This window comes from Bufo bufo, chromosome 1 (assembly GCF_905171765.1).
Source record: "Bufo bufo chromosome 1, aBufBuf1.1, whole genome shotgun sequence".
In the NCBI taxonomy this organism is placed as follows: Eukaryota; Metazoa; Chordata; class Amphibia; order Anura; family Bufonidae; genus Bufo; species Bufo bufo.
In genome coordinates this window covers 252,465,575-252,484,245 of record NC_053389.1, presented here as the reverse complement: position 1 = coordinate 252,484,245, position 18,671 = coordinate 252,465,575, and the positions used below count along the sequence as shown (strand labels likewise).

The window sequence follows — 18,671 nt, the reverse complement described above, 5'->3', positions numbered from 1 at the left end:
GTACCCCTCCCTCCCTTCCCTTTTCTTAGCTCTTCCTTAAGGATAGGCCCCCTTTTAGGCCTATCCTCGCTACGGGCTCCCGGCATTTCCCAGCCTGAGGTTAGCTCTAGTTCCTTCGTCCAGGGGCCGTCGCCCTGACCACAAATATATATATATATATGAGATAAATGATACTCTGAGCATAAAATATGTATATTGTAGGGATTTGCTCTGGTAGGCAGGGTAAGCGGACGCAATACAGAGGCAAAACCACGGTTGATAAGCAAAAGTCAGTGTTTATTCACACAAAAAAGGCAGGAAAAAAACACAATACTAGGCAGGGCCCTGGTGTTAATTCACACTGCAGGAATCCTCGTGTTAATTCACACAGCAAAGTCCGCAGAACTCAAAGAAACATGTCACCTGGCAGTCCACAGCAGGCTTTAGGGCGCCTGGCTTCCAGATGGCAGCTCTCATGCAGCACTCAGCCTTTTAGTATGGTAGAACTCCTCAGCTCCCAAAAAACAGAGCTCCACTATCTCCTGGAGGCTCATTCCACCCCCAGCTGAGCTGCTGGCTGGGCTTTTAAATCCCAGCCCAAAACCTGGCCTGGACGTGGGGAACAGCCACCCACCCTGCTCTTTGGCTGCTCCCAATAGAAACCGGCCCGGATCAGCTTTTCAGCCACACTAAGAAAAAGCAGTGTCAGCGAGCACTAGCTGCGACTGACACACAAAATAACCGGTTCCTATCTCACCGAGGCCAGGAACCTCGGTGACACGTACCTTCCGTCAATGACTGACCCTTGCGCCTTCCTACAATATATATAAAACTTTGCCCTGCACATGAGATATACACTCACCTAAAGAATTATTAGGAACACCTGTTCTATTTCTCATTAATGCAATTATCTAGTCAACCAATCACATGGCAGTTGCTTCAATGCATTTAGGGGGGTGCTCCTGGTCAAGACAATCTCTTGAACTCCAAACTGAATGTCAGAATAGGAAAGAAAGATGATTTAAGCAATTTTGAGCGTGGCATGGTTGTTGGTGCTAGACGGGCCGGTCTGAGTATTTCACAATCTGCTCAGTTACTGAGATTTTCACGCACAACCATTTCTAGGGTTTACAAAGAATGGTGTGAAAAGGGAAAAACATCCAGTATGCAGCAGTCCTGTGGGCAAAAAATGCCTTGTGGATGCTAGAGGTCAGAGGAGAATGGGCCGACTGATTCAAGCTGATAGAAGAGCAACGTTGTCTGAAATAACCACTCGTTACAACCGAGGTATGCAGCAAAGCATTTGTAAAGCCACAACACGCACAACCTTGAGGCGGATGGGCTACAACAGCAGAAGACCCCACCGGGTACCATTCATCTCCACTACAAATAGGAAAAAGAGGCTACAATTTGCACGAGCTCACCAAAATTGGACTGTTGAAGACTGGAAAAATGTTGCCTGGTCTGATGAGTCTCGATTTCTGTTGAGACATTCAAATGGTAGAGTCCGAATTTGGCGTAAACAGAATGAGAACATGTATCCATCCTCTGATGGCTACTTCCAGCAGGATAATGCACCATGTCACAAAGCTCGAATCGTTTCAAATTGGTTTCTTGAACATGACAATGAGTTCACTGTACTAAAATGTCCCCCACAGTCACCAGATCTCAACCCAATAGAGCATCTTTGGGATGTGGTGGAATGGGAGCTTCGTGCCCTGGATGTGCATTCCTCAAATCTCCATCAACTGCAAGATGCTATCCTATCAATATAGGCCAACATTTCTAAAGAATGCTATCAGCACCTTGTTGAATGAATGCCACGTAGAATTAAGGCAGTTCTGAAGGCAAAAGGGGGTCCAACACCGTATTAGTATGGTGTTCCTAATAATTCTTTAGGAGAGTGTATATACTGTATATAAATCATACCTCCCAACCGTCCGGGATCCGGCAAGACACTCCTGGATTTCAGTGGTTGTCCCGATACTGGGGAGCTGTGTCCCGCTTTCTGTCAGCTGTCTCTGCGTCTATAGGAAACAGAGACAGCTGCCTGTATTATGATGAAGCAGATAGCCGGCATCGGCTCCCTGCTTCATCATAACTCCCCTCTCCACACCTCTTGTATGTACAGGGGGCAGGGCAGGCAGTCAGCCTCGGCTCCGCTTCCTCCACAGACCAGAGCAGCCGATGTCCTGCTGATGTTGCTAGGAACAAGGTAAGTGTAAGGCAATTTAGACTCTTTACCTACAGTGTCCCTGACACCAGACCTCGGTGATCAGCTTGGATTAAGCCTTTTCTGGTACCAGGAGAATGAATCAGATTGAACATCAAAATACGTGTCTTGTTCCAATCCATTCTGGTTTATTCACAGTCAGCAAACAGTTATAATAGAGGGGGTTGAACTTCCTTTACATCCAATCATATGTTAGCATTTGTTTTAACCTATAGTATGAATACACATGAGCTCTGCATTAACATAATAGATGACTCATAGTAACAGCATTTCACCACTCAGGTATAGACACATATGTGCTTAGTATGGTTGAACCAAGATGACCCTATAAGGTAAGACTGTTCAAACTACAAACTAAGGAATCTATGGGTATCTTGAATAGCCCCCGGACCATTAGGAGGGGGACCCATGGCAGAATTGGCATTAAGCCATACTTGAACTTTATTTGACCTTAGGTGAGGAGGTTTGTGTTGGTAGGCTAGGAGGGCAGAGAAAGATGGATTTAGGCGGGAAAGTTTCCCGCTGTTTTGGTTAAGGTTTCTGGGCTGATGTGCTCTGCCCAGCAACCTTAAGTTGATTGGTTGGCAAGTGGGCCTGTAAATGCTCTAGGGCTAGGGCAGTTTTTCTGGGCCCTGGAGATAGGGCTCTGATTGGTCATGGGAGTCCTCTGGATTGAATAAGAAGGTGGGAGACACAGGCTGCGGTGCCTTTTGAATTGACCTGCGGCTTTCAAGAGGACCGTTCGTGCCCCGCCCGCCCTCCCAATTTTTTTAGTCGATTATGATAGCGTTGTGATCGGGCCATGGCGCTGTGGGTGGTGAGGATAGTCGTCACCGATATGGGGATGGACTTGTTTATGTGTACATTTGATATTGTACTGCTGAAGGTAAGTCCGAGTCTATGACTGGACTTTGTTATGAGTATGTTTTAAGTTATAATGTTATTTATTAAGTTAATAAACAGGCCATGGCCTTTAACTCCACTCTCTGTCTATGTGTATTATTAAAAGAAAAGAAAATATATGTGTTTAAGGTATGGGTTGTTTTGGTGTAAATGTTATGGGTGATCTATATGGCATATTCTGCCATGAAACCGCACAGGAAGTTTCTCACATTCCAAAGGGGGGAAGGGGGATCTTGGAACAGTGCATTGGCCAGATGTAATCGTAATACACATTGCTGGAACAGACAAAATGGAGTTACTTATACCCCATCAGTAAGTATGTGGTGTTTAATTTTTTTACTTTCTGTAAGGGGCACAGCTGGACATATTACTGGGGGCACATAACTGGGCCTATTACTGGGGGCACATAACTGGGCATATTACTGGGGGAACAGCTGGGCATAATTCTTAGGGGGCACAATGTGGTCATAAATACTGCATTTAGAGGACTGGTTGAGAATAGGGTACAGTTATGTTTTGGGCGGAGATAGAATGGGTGCCCCCAATAATAGGCCCAGTTATGTGCCCCCAGTAATATGCCCAGCTGTGCCCCTTACAGAAAGTAAAAAAATTAAACACCACTTTGTTCATTTAGATTAGAAAGTTGGGAGGTACTGTATGTATAAATATATACACACACACACACTGTATTTTTTGCCCTATAAGACAGATTTAGCGGATTTTGAAGTTTAGTTGTATCAATAGGGAAAAATAAAAAAAATAAAAAAATATATATAATTCTTTTTCAGTCTATTGATACAACTAAGGCTACATGCACACGACCATTGTTTTGATTCGCATCCGAGCCGCAGTTTTGCAGTGCGGCTTGGATGCGGACCCATTCACTTCGATGGGACCGCAAAAGATGCGGACACTCGTTTGCTGTCCGCATCCGTTGCTCCGTTCCGTGGTCCGCAAATAAAATATAACCTGTCCTATTCTTGTTCGTTTTGCGGACAAGAATAGGCAGTTATATTAATGGCTATCCATGACGTGCGGAACGCACACGGACGCCATCCGTGTTTTGCGGATCCGGAGCACATAATATATCTTATGGTCCCCAATGCACGGCATGTGTGCATGAGCCCTTACACATGACTTTTTCCACATGACAATTTGTGTGGAAAAAGTGTGTGTAGTTTGAAACATGTGCAGGTAGCCTAAGGATCCCCACACATGATTCTGGCTATGGTCAGTAAAAAATGTCAGAATAAATGCATACATGCTACTCATGGTTTGTGCAACTTTTTTTCTGGCGTTTTTTGCACACAGTGGGGTAAAACTGGTGTAAAGTAGAGCTGGCTTAGTTGCCCATAGCAACCAATCAGATTCCACCTTTTCCTTTTCCAAAGCAGCTATAAAAAATGAAAGGTGGAATCTTATTGGTTGCTATGGGCAACTAAGCCAGTTCTGCTTTACACCAGTTTTGATAAATTTCCCCCTCGGTGTCTTATCACTGCCATGGTGTTTTTCCCATATAGAGAAAGTGATGGCAAAATGGCAAAAGCTCAAAAACAATGAGGGACATTTATTAAGCTAATTGTGCCACTATTGTGGCATAAAAAAGTCACCATAATTTGCGACTTTTTAGGCTTCCCAACATTTTTTTAGCAGAAGGGACGGGGCTTTGAGCTGCCGGCAGTATTTACTATAACTTTCGCCAGAAAGTGGTGGAAGTTATAGCTGAAGTCTACGCCAGCCTGTAGTCTTCAGTTTCTGGCGCACGGCAAGGCAGAAATGCACCTGATTTGTTAGGAGGTATCTGTCTCTTAATAAATTAGGCGCCTCTCACGCCAGCGCAGGGAGACCCAGACTGGCGGATGGATGTACCAGTCTTGATATTTCTCCCCCACTGAGTTTATGAAAAGAAACCAGAAAGACAAAAAATGCCACGTGATGAACAAAATCGCAAGAGAAGAAAAACACGAGTTTCCTGTCTTTTACATTTTGTATAGACCTTTATCTAGGGCGAGGTTCACATCACCGTTTCATTTTCTGTTCTGATCCGTCAGAAAGACAGGAAAATAACCGTGCTTCCCACATCCGTATATCAGTACAGCATGTCCTATTCTGATCCTCATAATGCAGATCTAAAACTTGCAGACCGCAAAACAGGTATGGTGGTGTGCATGAGGCCTAATCCTATCTTTTATTATCCTGACTGCTGATGGGTTTATCTTAGGCCATCATGTGTGATACATGTGTGATACGACTATCATCAGCCCAGGAAACACGGTCCGTGTGTCGCCAACATCTCCCAGGCCGACTGCACTCTCCTGACCGAACTGACAATATGACAGTAATGTATGATACAGCCAGTCTCTAATCTGATGGTGGGGTAAGTACACATGAGGAGGTGAGTACACGACAATTGCCCCACGTTCAGATATAGACTGGTTGTATCATACATTACTATCATACAGTCAGTGGGGGTCAGGGGAGCTGCGATCAGCCTGGAAAATGTGTCTGACACATGGAACTTGACATGGATTCCGGGCCGATCACAGTCATTTGCAGGATCCCTAGAACTCATACTGAGCCCCCATAAGGCTACTTTCACACTAGCGTTCGGAGCGGATCCGTCTGATGTTTCATCAGACGGATCCGCTCCGATAATGCAGACGTTTGCATCCGTTCTGAACGGATCCGTCTGCATTATAACTTAGAAAAAATTTTAAGTCAGAAAGTAGCCTGAGCGGATCCGTTCAGAATTTACATTGAAAGTCAATGGGGAACGGATCCGCTTGAAGATTGAGCCATATAGTGTCATCTTCAAGCGGATCCGTCCCCATTGACTTCCATTATAAGTCTGGACGGATCCGCTCGCCTCCGCACGGCCAGGCGGACACCCGAACGCTGCAAGCAGCGTTCAGGTGTCCGCTCACTGAGCGGAGCGGAGGCTGAGCGCTGGCAGGCGGATGCATTCTCAGTGGATCCGCCTCCACTGAGAATGCATTAGGGCCAGACGGATGCGTTCGGGGCCGCTCGTGAGCCCCTTCAAACGGAACGCACGAGCGGACACCCGAACGCTAGTGTGAAAGTAGCCTAACAGTGACATCCACAGTTCCCCCATAACAGTGACATATAGAGTGCTCCCATAACACTGACAGCCACAGTGTCTCATAACAGTGACTTCTAGAATACCCCCATAACAGTGACATCTACAGTACACCATAACAGTGCCATCCACATTGCCCCCATGTGCCATCCACAGTGCCCCTAATGACATACACAGTGCCCCCATGTGCCATCCACATTGCCCCATGTGCCGTCCACAGATCCTCCAAAGTGCCCCCATGTGCCATCTACAGTGCCCCTAATGACATTCACAGTGCCCCCTGTTCCATCCACAGTGCTTCCACAGTGCCCCCATGTGCCATCCACAGTGCCTCCAAAGTGCCCAATGTGCCATCCACAGTGCCCCTAATGAATTCCACAGTGCCCCTAATGACATCCACAGTGCCCCCATGTGCCATCCAGAGTGCCCCCAGTGACCTCCACAGCATAGCGCTCAGCCTCTGAGACTAATCACTCTGCTGTCACTCATGCACAGCACTTACATTGCACTGTACATGAGTCAGTGCAGTCTTTACATAGAAGTCTTTACACTCAGAAGACGGCCGGCGGTCCCAGCGCATGTGCAGTGGTGTGTAAGTGACGGACCAAGGAAGGCCGGCAGAAGGCGGTGACATCAGTTATGACGTGCCATCTCCTGCCTCAGAGAGGAAATGAAGACGGCACTGAACCAGAAGCCTGAAAATCGGACACGTGAGTGTGAAGAGGATCGTAGGAACGCAGTATTGGTAGAATAACCTTCCCTTCCCAGGTTGTTGACGTGGACAATTTTAGGGGCCAGAGAACCCCTTTAAAAATAATCTAGAAGAACAAGAAGAATGGCAGGACACAACAGACCAATGACAGGAGACACATTTATTGGGATACGTACATAATGAGGTGACAAATGCACCACTACTGGTACTTACAATGGTCAGCAGATGACACCCTAAGGGCTCATGCACATGGCCATTGCCATTTTTGTGGTCCGCAAATTGCGGATCCACAAAATAATGGAAGCCGGCTGTGTGCATTAGGGCTCATGCACACAAACAGCGGGTCCGCAAAACACAGGCACCGGCCGTGTGCACCCTGCATACGGATGCGTATGGTGGACCCCATTCAAGTGAAGGTGTCCGCGATCTGCATGCGGCAGCCATACGGTCGGTGCCCGTGCATGAGCCCTTATGCATTTTGCAAAATGGAATGGCCGACTCTCTATAGAAGTATCCTATCCTTGTCTGTTTTGTGGACAAGAATAGGACATGTTCTATATTTTTGCTGGGCCGCGGATCGGACATACAGATGCGGACAGTACACGGTGTGCTGTTGCATTTTTTACGGCACCATTGAAGTGAATGGGTCCGCTTCCAACCCGCAAAAAATGCGTCTCAGATGCGGATTCAATACACAGTCATGTTCATGAGCCCTAAGGTTAACAGGAGCTGATCAAAACTATTCCCCACCCCCACCCCCACACTACACCTCAAAGTTACTGACCTTGACCCCTCTGTCACTAAAACACCAGTAAATCACATTCACTTCAAAGAGGATCTAGAAAATATTTTTTCTAATTTTCTGTTGTTTAAACCTGGGGTGCGTCTTATAGTCCGATGAGTCTTATAAAGCGGAAATATGGTAAAATTTACTGGTGGGATGAGAGGCTGCTGTCTTTCAGAATCCAAAGCATCTGCTCATGCGCCACGGAAAGGCCTTCCGCTGTGTCCCCATCCACAGAGGAAATGACATCCCATCCATAGCCCAGGCTGGAAACTTGGTAAAGGACGTGACGGTGACAAGTGTCATGTCACCGGGATCCACAGCAGCCAATTCACACAACTGCAGAGCAGTAAGTCCTGCACATTACAAACTTTCTCCTACAGGTGTTTTAGGTGGAGTTAAGGTGGATTTATGGAAAACCCCTTTCAGCACCAGGGTTTATAGCACAGGGTCAGTTTAGCGCACTGTAGGTGATAGAAGCGCTTGTATAGCACATGCTGGGTCCCAGTGCAGCACTGCAGTGCATGTATCATGATGTGCATTCGCACCAGTTTAGCAATAGGTTACAAGGGATCAGCAACCTCCGGCACTCCAGCTGCTGTGAAACCACATGTAGTATACGGGAGTTGTAATACCCGTTACTACCAAAGGTCACTTGGTGTGCTGTTGTCCCTTCTTAATTATGGAAAGTTGTTGTATGTCAGTTTTGTAAAATGCAATGTAATGTGTGTATTTCCCTGTCACTGAAACTTGCATGCACAGGCCTGCTAGGGGTGTTATTACAGTTTCTAGTCCATAGAGGGAGCTAGGGAGCCCTAGTTTATATAAGGCCAGACCAGGAAGTGCAGGGGAGACGGAGTCTAGTGTCTGTAATCTACAGATGGAGATTAGATAATGTCTGAGACAAGTCCAGGCCTGAAGCCTGCTGTTCAGGAGAAGATTCCCTCCTGAATTCCTACATGCAGAAGCAAGAATACCTTAGCCTGAGGAACCATTCAGAAGCTAGGAGAGACTGAGGCAAATATCAGAGGAGCCAGAGGTATTGAGGAAACAGAGGAGGTACTTATGAAAGCCATAATCAAGGATATAAAGCCAGTATTAGGTTAATGGGCCTTGGTGAAGAATTGCTACATTCCAGGATCAGACAGAGTTAGAGTGCAAGCTCCTTTGCTGCGAATCCTGTGTCTTACACTCTGTGATTACCCTGCTGTACTGTATTGCCTGCATCGACCGAATTGCAAAATCGACTGTATGCTGAGGAACTGCGTTTCCAATATTGTCTCTGCCTGCAACCTACTAAAGTTGAAGTTCTGTTTAACACCGCGTTTCCTCAAATTATTTCCTGCATCCGCAAACGGCGTGCCACCGTTTACTTGGCACTGGCGTCACGAACTATTCCTACCTATACCTGCCCTTGCAGAGAGTCAGCTGTACCAGGTTAGTGTATATTGCACTACTACACTCAGAAATACCTACTACGCACAACTTGAGTACACTGCACTTCTCTTTTGGCGTCACGAACAGGATACGCACGCTTTCTAGTGCAAGAAGCGTGAACTTTGTGCCTTATACCGTTGCCCTGTGACCAAAGTGACAATTTTCCTGTTTTATTCAAGTGGACTTTGTGGACTGAAAATCGTACCCAAAGTGTACCAAAAACCTCTAAAAAGCGCTGTACAGTATTGCGCTGCACAGAGGAAGAAAATCGCCGCATTGGAGTGTGGTTTTGTGGACTTTAAACATTCCTGCTTGCCGTCAGTGAATAGACAGCGTTTGTACCTAAAGATGGCCGCTGGGCTTGCTGAATTTACTGCTGCGTCACCTTCATCCCGAAAAGGCGGGAAAAGTTGGCGCCTTTCTGAGGAAAAAGCGGGAAGAAGGTCAAGGGCAGGCGCCACGGCTTATCTGGACATTTGCATGTCTGCCAGCATGGACACCGCCCTCCATATACTGGAATACCTGGGGGGCGGCCTCCCAGTGCAATGGGAGGAGCTGGCTGCTGTAATTGACGCGACCCTATCGCTCTCCTCAGAAGGATCGAGCATGTTGGATTGTGAGCAGAGTGTTGCTGCAGCGTCCGCACCTGTAATTGAAAAAATGACCGACACCGGTGTAGAGCCAGAAGAGGCTCCACCGGCCTACGCTCCGGGACCGGAGCAACCCGCCTGCCGCACCAGGGAGAAAGAACCCGAGCCCTACTATGGCTCATGGAGGGACTTTTTCCAGCCATCGTTCAAATGGTCTTCCCTGATGGCGGAGATCCGAGAGGCCGCTATCAAGCGGAACATAAAGACTAAGATCGTGTATGAGGAATTGACCAAGACCATCCACGAGAAGCATACGCACACCCAACCCCGCCTGGAAAGGAGAAAGGGAGTGGTGCTGTCGTTTGACAAATCCCGTGGCTACGGGTTTATTCAGGACTATCTTACTGGCAGAGACCTCTATGTTAATCGAAGGTCTGTCAAAAGAGACTACCTCCCTTCGTACCAGCACAGCCTCCGCGAGGGAGAGGAAGTGGAGTACACCCCTGCCGAGGGCCTGCGAGGCCCCTATGCGACTGCTGTGACCCGTCCGAAGCGAGGACCTGAGGATTGGGAGGCAGAAGAAGGAGAAGACTACTCTGGCTGCGAGCGAGAACCGGAACGCTCTCCAGAGCCGGCCCATCACGCTTTTCAGGAGCGGAGCTCCTTCATCGGGCCGAACGTCTTCTGGCAGCCAACCGTGTTGGAGAAATGGGTGAGCCCCTATCCTTCCCCCGAGCTGCCTCGTCGGGAGAAGACAATATCTGAGCTGGAACAGTTAAAAGGACTGAGTGCTACCTTCCAGAACATCCAGATGGGACGGAGACCAGATGCAAGTCCAGAACCTGAAGAGGCCGAGTCTGCGTCATCGGTGACTGTACCTGCGCCGGCGGCGCCAGCAGAGAACAGCGACTCCGACACAGAGAGTATCGGTGAGCAGATCGTCCGGCTGGAGGAGAAGTTGCGGGAGTTGCGTAAGACCTACACCGCCAGGATCCAGACACCGCCGGGGAAGGATGAGGTAAGGGTGCCTGTCACCACCCGCCGACCGCCTTCTGTTGTCACCGCTCCGTCAGTGCCCCAGACCGGACCCGCGATTGCCGTGAATTGCTGCACCCAGAGCACCGGACCGCTTGCTGCGGCGGTACCAAGTATGTCACACCCTGCAGTGATTATGCCAGGGCCGGCACGGCCCACCAGAGGGTTCACCCCTAGGCCTATGGGGCCAATACCTATTAGGGGCCCCTTTACCCTGCAGCTGCCCCCTGATACTGTTATGTGGGCACATCCTCCTGTAGAGGACTACTACAGACGATACCTGCCAGCAGAGCCAAGTAGCTACAATATGCCACTGTGATCGGCCTGCTAGGCCTTTGATTTATTTCTTCAGAAGGTGATGTTAACCCTTCCAGGACAGGAGTCCTATGTTGCTGGTCCTTTGTTGCAGCTGCCAGTTTGTCCACGGCTCAGTGGTAGGTGTTGACCACTGAAATCACAAAGTCAGCAAGGCCACGTTTGTTTCCAGGACCTCCTGCCTGCTTTTGTTACCCCACACCAAGTTGTGCCTGTTCCTTGTTGCACCTTCTACCCTTCATCCCCTTTTCAGGTTGATCAGGGGTGTTACAGCACTTGTCTTTGCTGTCCATTTTATTGTGCAACCAGTTACCAAGGAACCGTGCCCGGAGACAGACTCAAAAGTACCTGAGCCTCTGAGATTCTTACTCTTTTAAAGTATTGTGCCCAGAGATGGACTCCACCGCATGAGAGCCTCTGTGATTTAATAAGAAATAACCTGGGTACGGACTCATGTTTGTTATTTGAGCCTCCAAGAACTTTTATACCGTTTTCTACTGTTTTATCATGGACTTATTCATTGTCATGGACTATCCTGGTTATATTGTTACGCTGTGCCAGGTCAGCGCCCCCATTCCATTCACTATCCTGAGAGAAGAGAACGACGCCCCTTGTCACTACCCTGCACCTTTGCCAATTGGACCTGATGTAAATGCAGTTGAATTGCATGTATGTATGCCTGCATGTCTCTATTTTCTATTTCAGGTAGAGATTCCAGTTGGGAGACCCATGATGGAGTACGAGGGCGTACTCGGCTTAAAGCAGTGGGGTATGTAGTATACGGGAGTTGTAATACCCGTTACTACCAAAGGTCACTTGGTGTGCTGTTGTCCCTTCTTAATTATGGAAAGTTGTTGTATGTCAGTTTTGTAAAATGCAATGTAATGTGTGTATTTCCCTGTCACTGAAACTTGCATGCACAGGCCTGCTAGGGGTGTTATTACAGTTTCTAGTCCATAGAGGGAGCTAGGGAGCCCTAGTTTATATAAGGCCAGACCAGGAAGTGCAGGGGAGACGGAGTCTAGTGTCTGTAATCTACAGATGGAGATTAGATAATGTCTGAGACAAGTCCAGGCCTGAAGCCTGCTGTTCAGGAGAAGATTCCCTCCTGAATTCCTACATGCAGAAGCAAGAATACCTTAGCCTGAGGAACCATTCAGAAGCTAGGAGAGACTGAGGCAAATATCAGAGGAGCCAGAGGTATTGAGGAAACAGAGGAGGTACTTATGAAAGCCATAATCAAGGATATAAAGCCAGTATTAGGTTAATGGGCCTTGGTGAAGAATTGCTACATTCCAGGATCAGACAGAGTTAGAGTGCAAGCTCCTTTGCTGCGAATCCTGTGTCTTACACTCTGTGATTACCCTGCTGTACTGTATTGCCTGCATCGACCGAATTGCAAAATCGACTGTATGCTGAGGAACTGCGTTTCCAATATTGTCTCTGCCTGCAACCTACTAAAGTTGAAGTTCTGTTTAACACCGCGTTTCCTCAAATTATTTCCTGCATCCGCAAACGGCGTGCCACCGTTTACTTGGCACTGGCGTCACGAACTATTCCTACCTATACCTGCCCTTGCAGAGAGTCAGCTGTACCAGGTTAGTGTATATTGCACTACTACACTCAGAAATACCTACTACGCACAACTTGAGTACACTGCACACAACTCCCAGCATGCACACTTAGGAACGGAATTGCGGACCCATTAATTTCTATGGGGCCGCACGATGTGCTGCCCGGATCCAGAAATGCGGACCCGCACTTCCGGGTCTGCAATACCAATCCCGAAAAAAATAGAACATGTCCTATTCTTGTCCGCAATTGCGTACAAGATTAGGCATTTCCTATTATAGTGCTGGCGACGTGCGGTCTGCAAAATGCAGAATGCACATTGCCGGTGTGCGTGTTTTGTGGATCTGCAAAACACACACACGGATGTGTGAACGGACCCTAACTCGACTGCTGTTCCCATTGAAGTGAAAGAAGGATTCTGGGAATTGTAGTTTTAGAACAGCTGGAGTGCCGGAGGTTGCTGATCCCTGCGTTTGGCAGTTGTGTAACTGCTTTAAAAAGTATTGCTTTGAGCACAACCCCCCTCCCCCCAAAAAAATTCCTTCTTTTAAGGCCTCATGCACACGACAGTTGTTTTTCTCGGCCTCCGTTCCGTTTTTTTTTGCGGATAGGATGGGGACCTATTCATTTCAATGGGTCAGCCCAAAAATGCTGATAGTTCATCCGTTTGTGTTCCGCGTCCGTTGTCCGCGTTTCACTTCAGCAAAAAAAATAGTGCATGTCCTACTTTTTTCACATTTGCGGACAAGGATAGGCATTTATTACAAGGGATCTGTGAAAAAAAACGGTTGCCGCATCCGTTTTTTTTAGCGGACGCAAAAAACAACTGTCGTCTGCATGAGGCCTAACACTATACACTTGCCCTCGGATTACATGTTCTTTCCCTGAGTATACCGTCTCCAGTATATCGCTGCACCCAGAGAGTAATTATCAGCTACCTGTACAGTGGATCATCCACCCATGTGATCTAGTCATAGGATCAGCTGTAATATAGGACCCATCACCTGTAGCCCCACCGTCTCATTCATCCCATTGGCTAGATGATCCACCAATCAGATAACAGTTTCTGTCACCAGTCTCAGGACAGATTTCATAGGTTATGAAGGTTTCACCCAGTTTCTGCTTCCCCCTGATATCTTTATAGAACCGCTCCATACAGATAATGCAGCATGAAGGGGCTCGGTGAAGGTGGCAGTGAAGGTGTGTAAGTGTCTGATGGGGTCACACAGCTCATAAAAGGACAGCTGCCCGGCCTCATAGTCCAGACATATCCTGACTCTATCACTGGAGATCTTGTCAGGTAACCGGATCTCTTTACCGTCATGTATCACTGAATACTGATTATTATACCTCCTCAAAATCCAGGACTTGTTATTATCCCCAATGTATGACTGATCTCCCCTCCTGTGTATACTGGGATAACACATCCCCACCCTCCAACCTCCTGGTCCACTGCTCTCCACATCCCAGTAATGTCGCCCTGAGGTAAATCCCCTGCTGCTCATCACCTGATAATTCTGGAATCTCTCTGCTCTTTCTGGACGATTCTGATTATATTGTGTACAGGTTGCAGTTTTCAGGTCGTCTGATATCAGGACATTATTAGCAGCTGTGTTTACATCCAGTAATATGTCTCCAGGACCCTCCACATAGATCCCTCTCCTTATATCTGTTATTATGTCACATAATGTATGAAATGTGTCCGAGATCACAGCCACATCCAGATCATCTACATCATGGAGACATCTATTTATGTCCTCATCTCCTCCTTCCTCCTCAGGATCACACAAGTCACCTGTATCTGGTTCCTGTAAGACAGTCAGTGGATCAGTCATGTTACATATCTCCTCAATGTGTCTCATCCTCCCGGACAGCTCGTCCTTCTTTATTTCCAGCTTCTGGATCCGAGAAGAGAATGAGAGTGACTCTTCCATTTCCTGCCTGGAGATCTCACTCAGGACCCTCTTCTCCAGGTCGTCCAGTCGTCTCCTGAGGTCTGTAAACAGGGCAGTGACTCTCTCTGCTTCTCCAGATGCTTTTTCTTGTGCTTTTCTCCAGCGTTCCTCCAGGTTCTGGACTCTTTCCTCAGTCTTCTGTCTCTTTGCAGTCAGTTTCCTGAGAACATGTTGTAGTTTCTTCTTTTTCTTCTCAGAGGCCTCGTCCAGCATCTCCACCCGATGTCCCTGATGTTCTCCAGCCAAACTGCAGGACACACAGATACAAGCAGAGTCCTCAGTGCAGTAATACTCCAGGATCTTCTTATGGACAGAACATTTCCTGTTCTCCAGAGAAGTGTCGGGGTCAGATAAGACGTGTTCTGATGACTTGCTGTGAACTCTCAGGTGTTTCTCACACAGAGAAGCCTCACAGTGTAGACAGGATTTAACAGCAGGTACAGGAGAGTCCACACAGTAAGTGCACAAGATCCCGGTTTCCGTCTCTTTATGTTCAGTAACCAATAAATTCTCCATAATGTTACGCAGAGCTAAGTTCCTCATCAGTGCAGGCCGCTCCTGAAACTCTTCTCTGCATCCAGGACAGGAATAAACCCCAGACTCGTCCTGTGTATCCAGTACACAATCAATACAGACCCGGCAGAAGTTGTGTCCACATCTCAGCATTACAGGATCTGTATAGGTCTGCAGACAGATGGAGCAGTCCAGCTCAGCTCTCAGATCAGCAGACGCCATGGCTGACAGAGGAAAAGAGAAACGAAACTTCAGTTCTACACAGGGCGGGTTTATACTTGTGTACACAGGATGGGGCTGAACAGCACAAGATCAGTCACTATTAACCTGTTAATGGACACTTGTCATAATCATATATTCTATGTGCTGTACATTTACGGTCTACATTGTGGTCACGACTTGTTACTTGTAGTAAAGATTCACACTTCAGTTATTTGATCAGTTATTTCTCTCAGTTAGGCCTCATGCAGACGGCCATTGCCCGTATTGTGGCCCACAAACAGCGGGTTTGCATAATGCGGGCACTGGCCGTGTGCTCACCGCATCATGGATGCAGAACCATTCACTTGAATAGGTCCGCAATCCGGAAGGTATGTTGTGGATCGGAGGCACGGAACCCCATCGAAGCACTCCTTAGTGCTTCCGTGGGGTTCCTCTCCGTGCCTCTGCACCACAAAAATAGAGCATGTTCTATTTTTTTGCGGTGCGGACAGATCACGGCCCACCGATAGTGCCCATGCATTGGGGGCTGCAAATTGCAGTCCCCAATGCATGGAACGGGCGTATGCATGAGGCCTTATTGTGATCCAAAACCAGTAGTGAAGCCTACACAGAGAGAAGATAGAGATGAGCGAATTTCATATTTTGAAATTCGTTCACGCTTCATTTACTGGTAAAAGGTGAATTGCCGGGACGGATCCGTTATGCAGCCCATAGTCTTTTATTTTGACGTAATAAATAACGGAATGCCTCTAAAGGCATTCCGTTATGCATTCCATCATAGAATTGCGTTATGGTTCGTAGTAACGGAATCCATAACGCTATTCACCTTTTGCCAGTAAACGAATCACAAACGAATTTCATAACCAGAAATTATCTCATCTCTAAGATAAGGCATAAAGGAAAGATCAGCTCCTATTCTGTGTTTTTGACCTGCACCTGGTTTTGGCTCATAATAACTGATGGAAATAACTGATCAGCAGGTGAGTCCAGCAGGCTGTTCCGCCGGGTGAACAGCCTGTCAGATCCGTCCTGTCAGTTAACGCGTGCCCCTGGACTGCCGCTCCGTCCCCATTGACTATAATGGGACGGGGGCGGAGTTCCAGCAGCAGCGCACGGCAAGAGGCAGCTGGACTAAAAGTACTGCATGTCATACTTTTAGTCCGGCTGCCTCTCGCCGTGCGCTGCCGTGCTGCCGCCAGAACTCCGCCCCCACCCCCATTATCGTCAATGGGGACGGAGCGACAGTCCGGGGGCACACGTGAACTAGCGGCAGGGCGGATCTGACAGGTTGTTCACCTGCCGGACTCCCCTGCCGCTAATGTGAAAGTACCCTAAGGCCTGTTTCCAATGTCAGTCAATCACAGACCTGTGCCGTCTGTGGTCGCCATGGACTGCACACATACTCCATTTATCATGAGGGGAATATCTGAAGTTAGCTTTGCTTGAGTATGGCCTCTTTCAGACGGGCGTTGCGGGAAAAGGTGCGGCTGCCTTACGGGAACACCCGCGATTTTTCCGCGCGAGTGCAAAAGATTGTAATGCGTTTTGCACTCGCGTGAGAAAAATCGCGCATGTTTGGTACCCAAACCCGAACTTCTTCACAGAAGTTCGGGCTTGGGATCGGGGTTGTGTAGATTGTATTATTTCCCCTTATAACATGGTTATAAGGGAAAATAATAGCATTCTGAATACAGAATGCATAGTAAAATAGCGCTGGAGGGGTTAAAATAAATAAATAAATTATTTAACTCACCTTAGTCCACTTGCTCGCGCAGCCCGGCATCTCCTTCTGTCTCCTTTGCTGAACAGGACCTGTGGCGACGTCACTCCGGTCATCACATGATCCATCACCATGGTAAAAGATCATGTGATGGATCATGTGATGACCGGAGTGATGTCACCACAGGTCCTGTTCAGCAAAGGAGACAGAAGGAGATGCCGAGCTGCGCGAGCAAGTGGACTAAGGTGAGTTAAATAATTTTTTTAAATTTTTTAACCCCTCCAGCGCTATTTTACTATGCATTCTGTATTCAGAATGCTATTATTTTCCCTTATAACCATGTTATAAGGGGAAATAATAATGATCGGGTCTCCATCCCGATCGTCTCCTAGCAACCGTGCGTGAAAATCGCACCGCATCCGCACTTGCTTGCGGATGCTTGCGATTTTCACGCAACCCCATCCACTTCTATGGGGCCTACGTTGCGTGAAAAACGCAGAATATAGAGCATGCTGCGATTTTCACGCAATGCACAAGTGATGCGTGAAAATCACTGCTCATGTGAACAGCCCCATAGAAGTGAATAGGTCGGTATTCAGTGTGGGTGCAATACGTTCAACTCACGCATCGCATCCGCGCGGAATACTCGCCCGTGTGAAAGGGGCCTATGTGTTGTAGTACTTTATGCCACATTTATCAAATGTCTCATGTTGTTTGTTAGGTTTGTCCTTAACCACTTAGTGACCAGCCTGTTTTGGGTCTTACTGACCAAGAGTTTTTCTTCCTTTTTTCATCGGCGAGTTTCAAGAGCTTGTTTTTTGCGGGACAAGTTGTAGTTTTAATTGCACCATTTTGGGATACACATAAATTTCTGATTAACTTTTATTAACTCTTTCTGGGAGGGAGAAGGGAAAAACAGCAATACTGCCACTGCGTTTTTACGTTATAAATTTTATGGCGTTCATATTTCGGTATAAATAACATAATATCTTTATTCTCTGGGTCAGTACGATTACAGTGATACCAAATACATATAGTTTGTTTAGGTTTTACTACTTTTTTGCAATAAAACCCCTTTTTTTTAAAGAAAAAAATCTTTTTACATTGCCACTTCCCAAGACCCATAACTTTTTTATTTTTCTTTCTATGGAGTTGCGTGAGGGCTTGCTTTTTGCGGGACGACTTGTATTTTTCAATGGTATCATTTTGGACTAAATGGTGCTTTTTGATCACTTGTTAGTGGCAACTAAGAATAAATGAGCAATTCTGGGATAATTTATGTGATATTTATGTAGTCCGGGTTGTTACGGATGCGGCAATACCAAATATACGGGGGAGATTTTTTTTTTTGCTATTTTTTTCATTGAAAAGCGTATTTTTTATGTAATTTTATTTTTTTTTCCTTTTTTTACCACTTAATAGTCCCACAAGGGGACTATAATAGACAGTATTTTGATTGCTTTTAAAATGCAATGCATTATCTCTATAATGCATTGCATTTTAATAGCAATGCTATTTTAATATTGACTAGCAGGCCGCGCCTCTGGCGCAGCCTGCTGGAAATCACTACAGCCAGGACCGGGGCCTACATCGGAAGCCAGGTA

The 18,671-nt window shown here is 47.1% G+C and overlaps 1 protein-coding gene across 2 annotated transcripts in view; it reads right to left on the bottom strand.

Moving 5' to 3' along the window:
• The window catches only part of LOC121005778 (E3 ubiquitin/ISG15 ligase TRIM25-like), a 965,623-nt gene extending 950,247 nt beyond the window's left edge, over positions 1-15,376 (bottom strand). For both annotated transcript variants that reach the window (XR_005779960.1, XM_040438550.1), the window contains exon 1: positions 13,731-15,376. Coding sequence is in view for 1 of the 2 variants with exons in the window: in XM_040438550.1 (XP_040294484.1) it covers positions 13,755-15,347 (1,593 nt within the window). In the remaining variant the exon portion in view is untranslated. The remainder of the gene's footprint in view (positions 1-13,730) is intronic.
• Between the last annotated feature and the right edge of the window lie 3,295 nt (positions 15,377-18,671).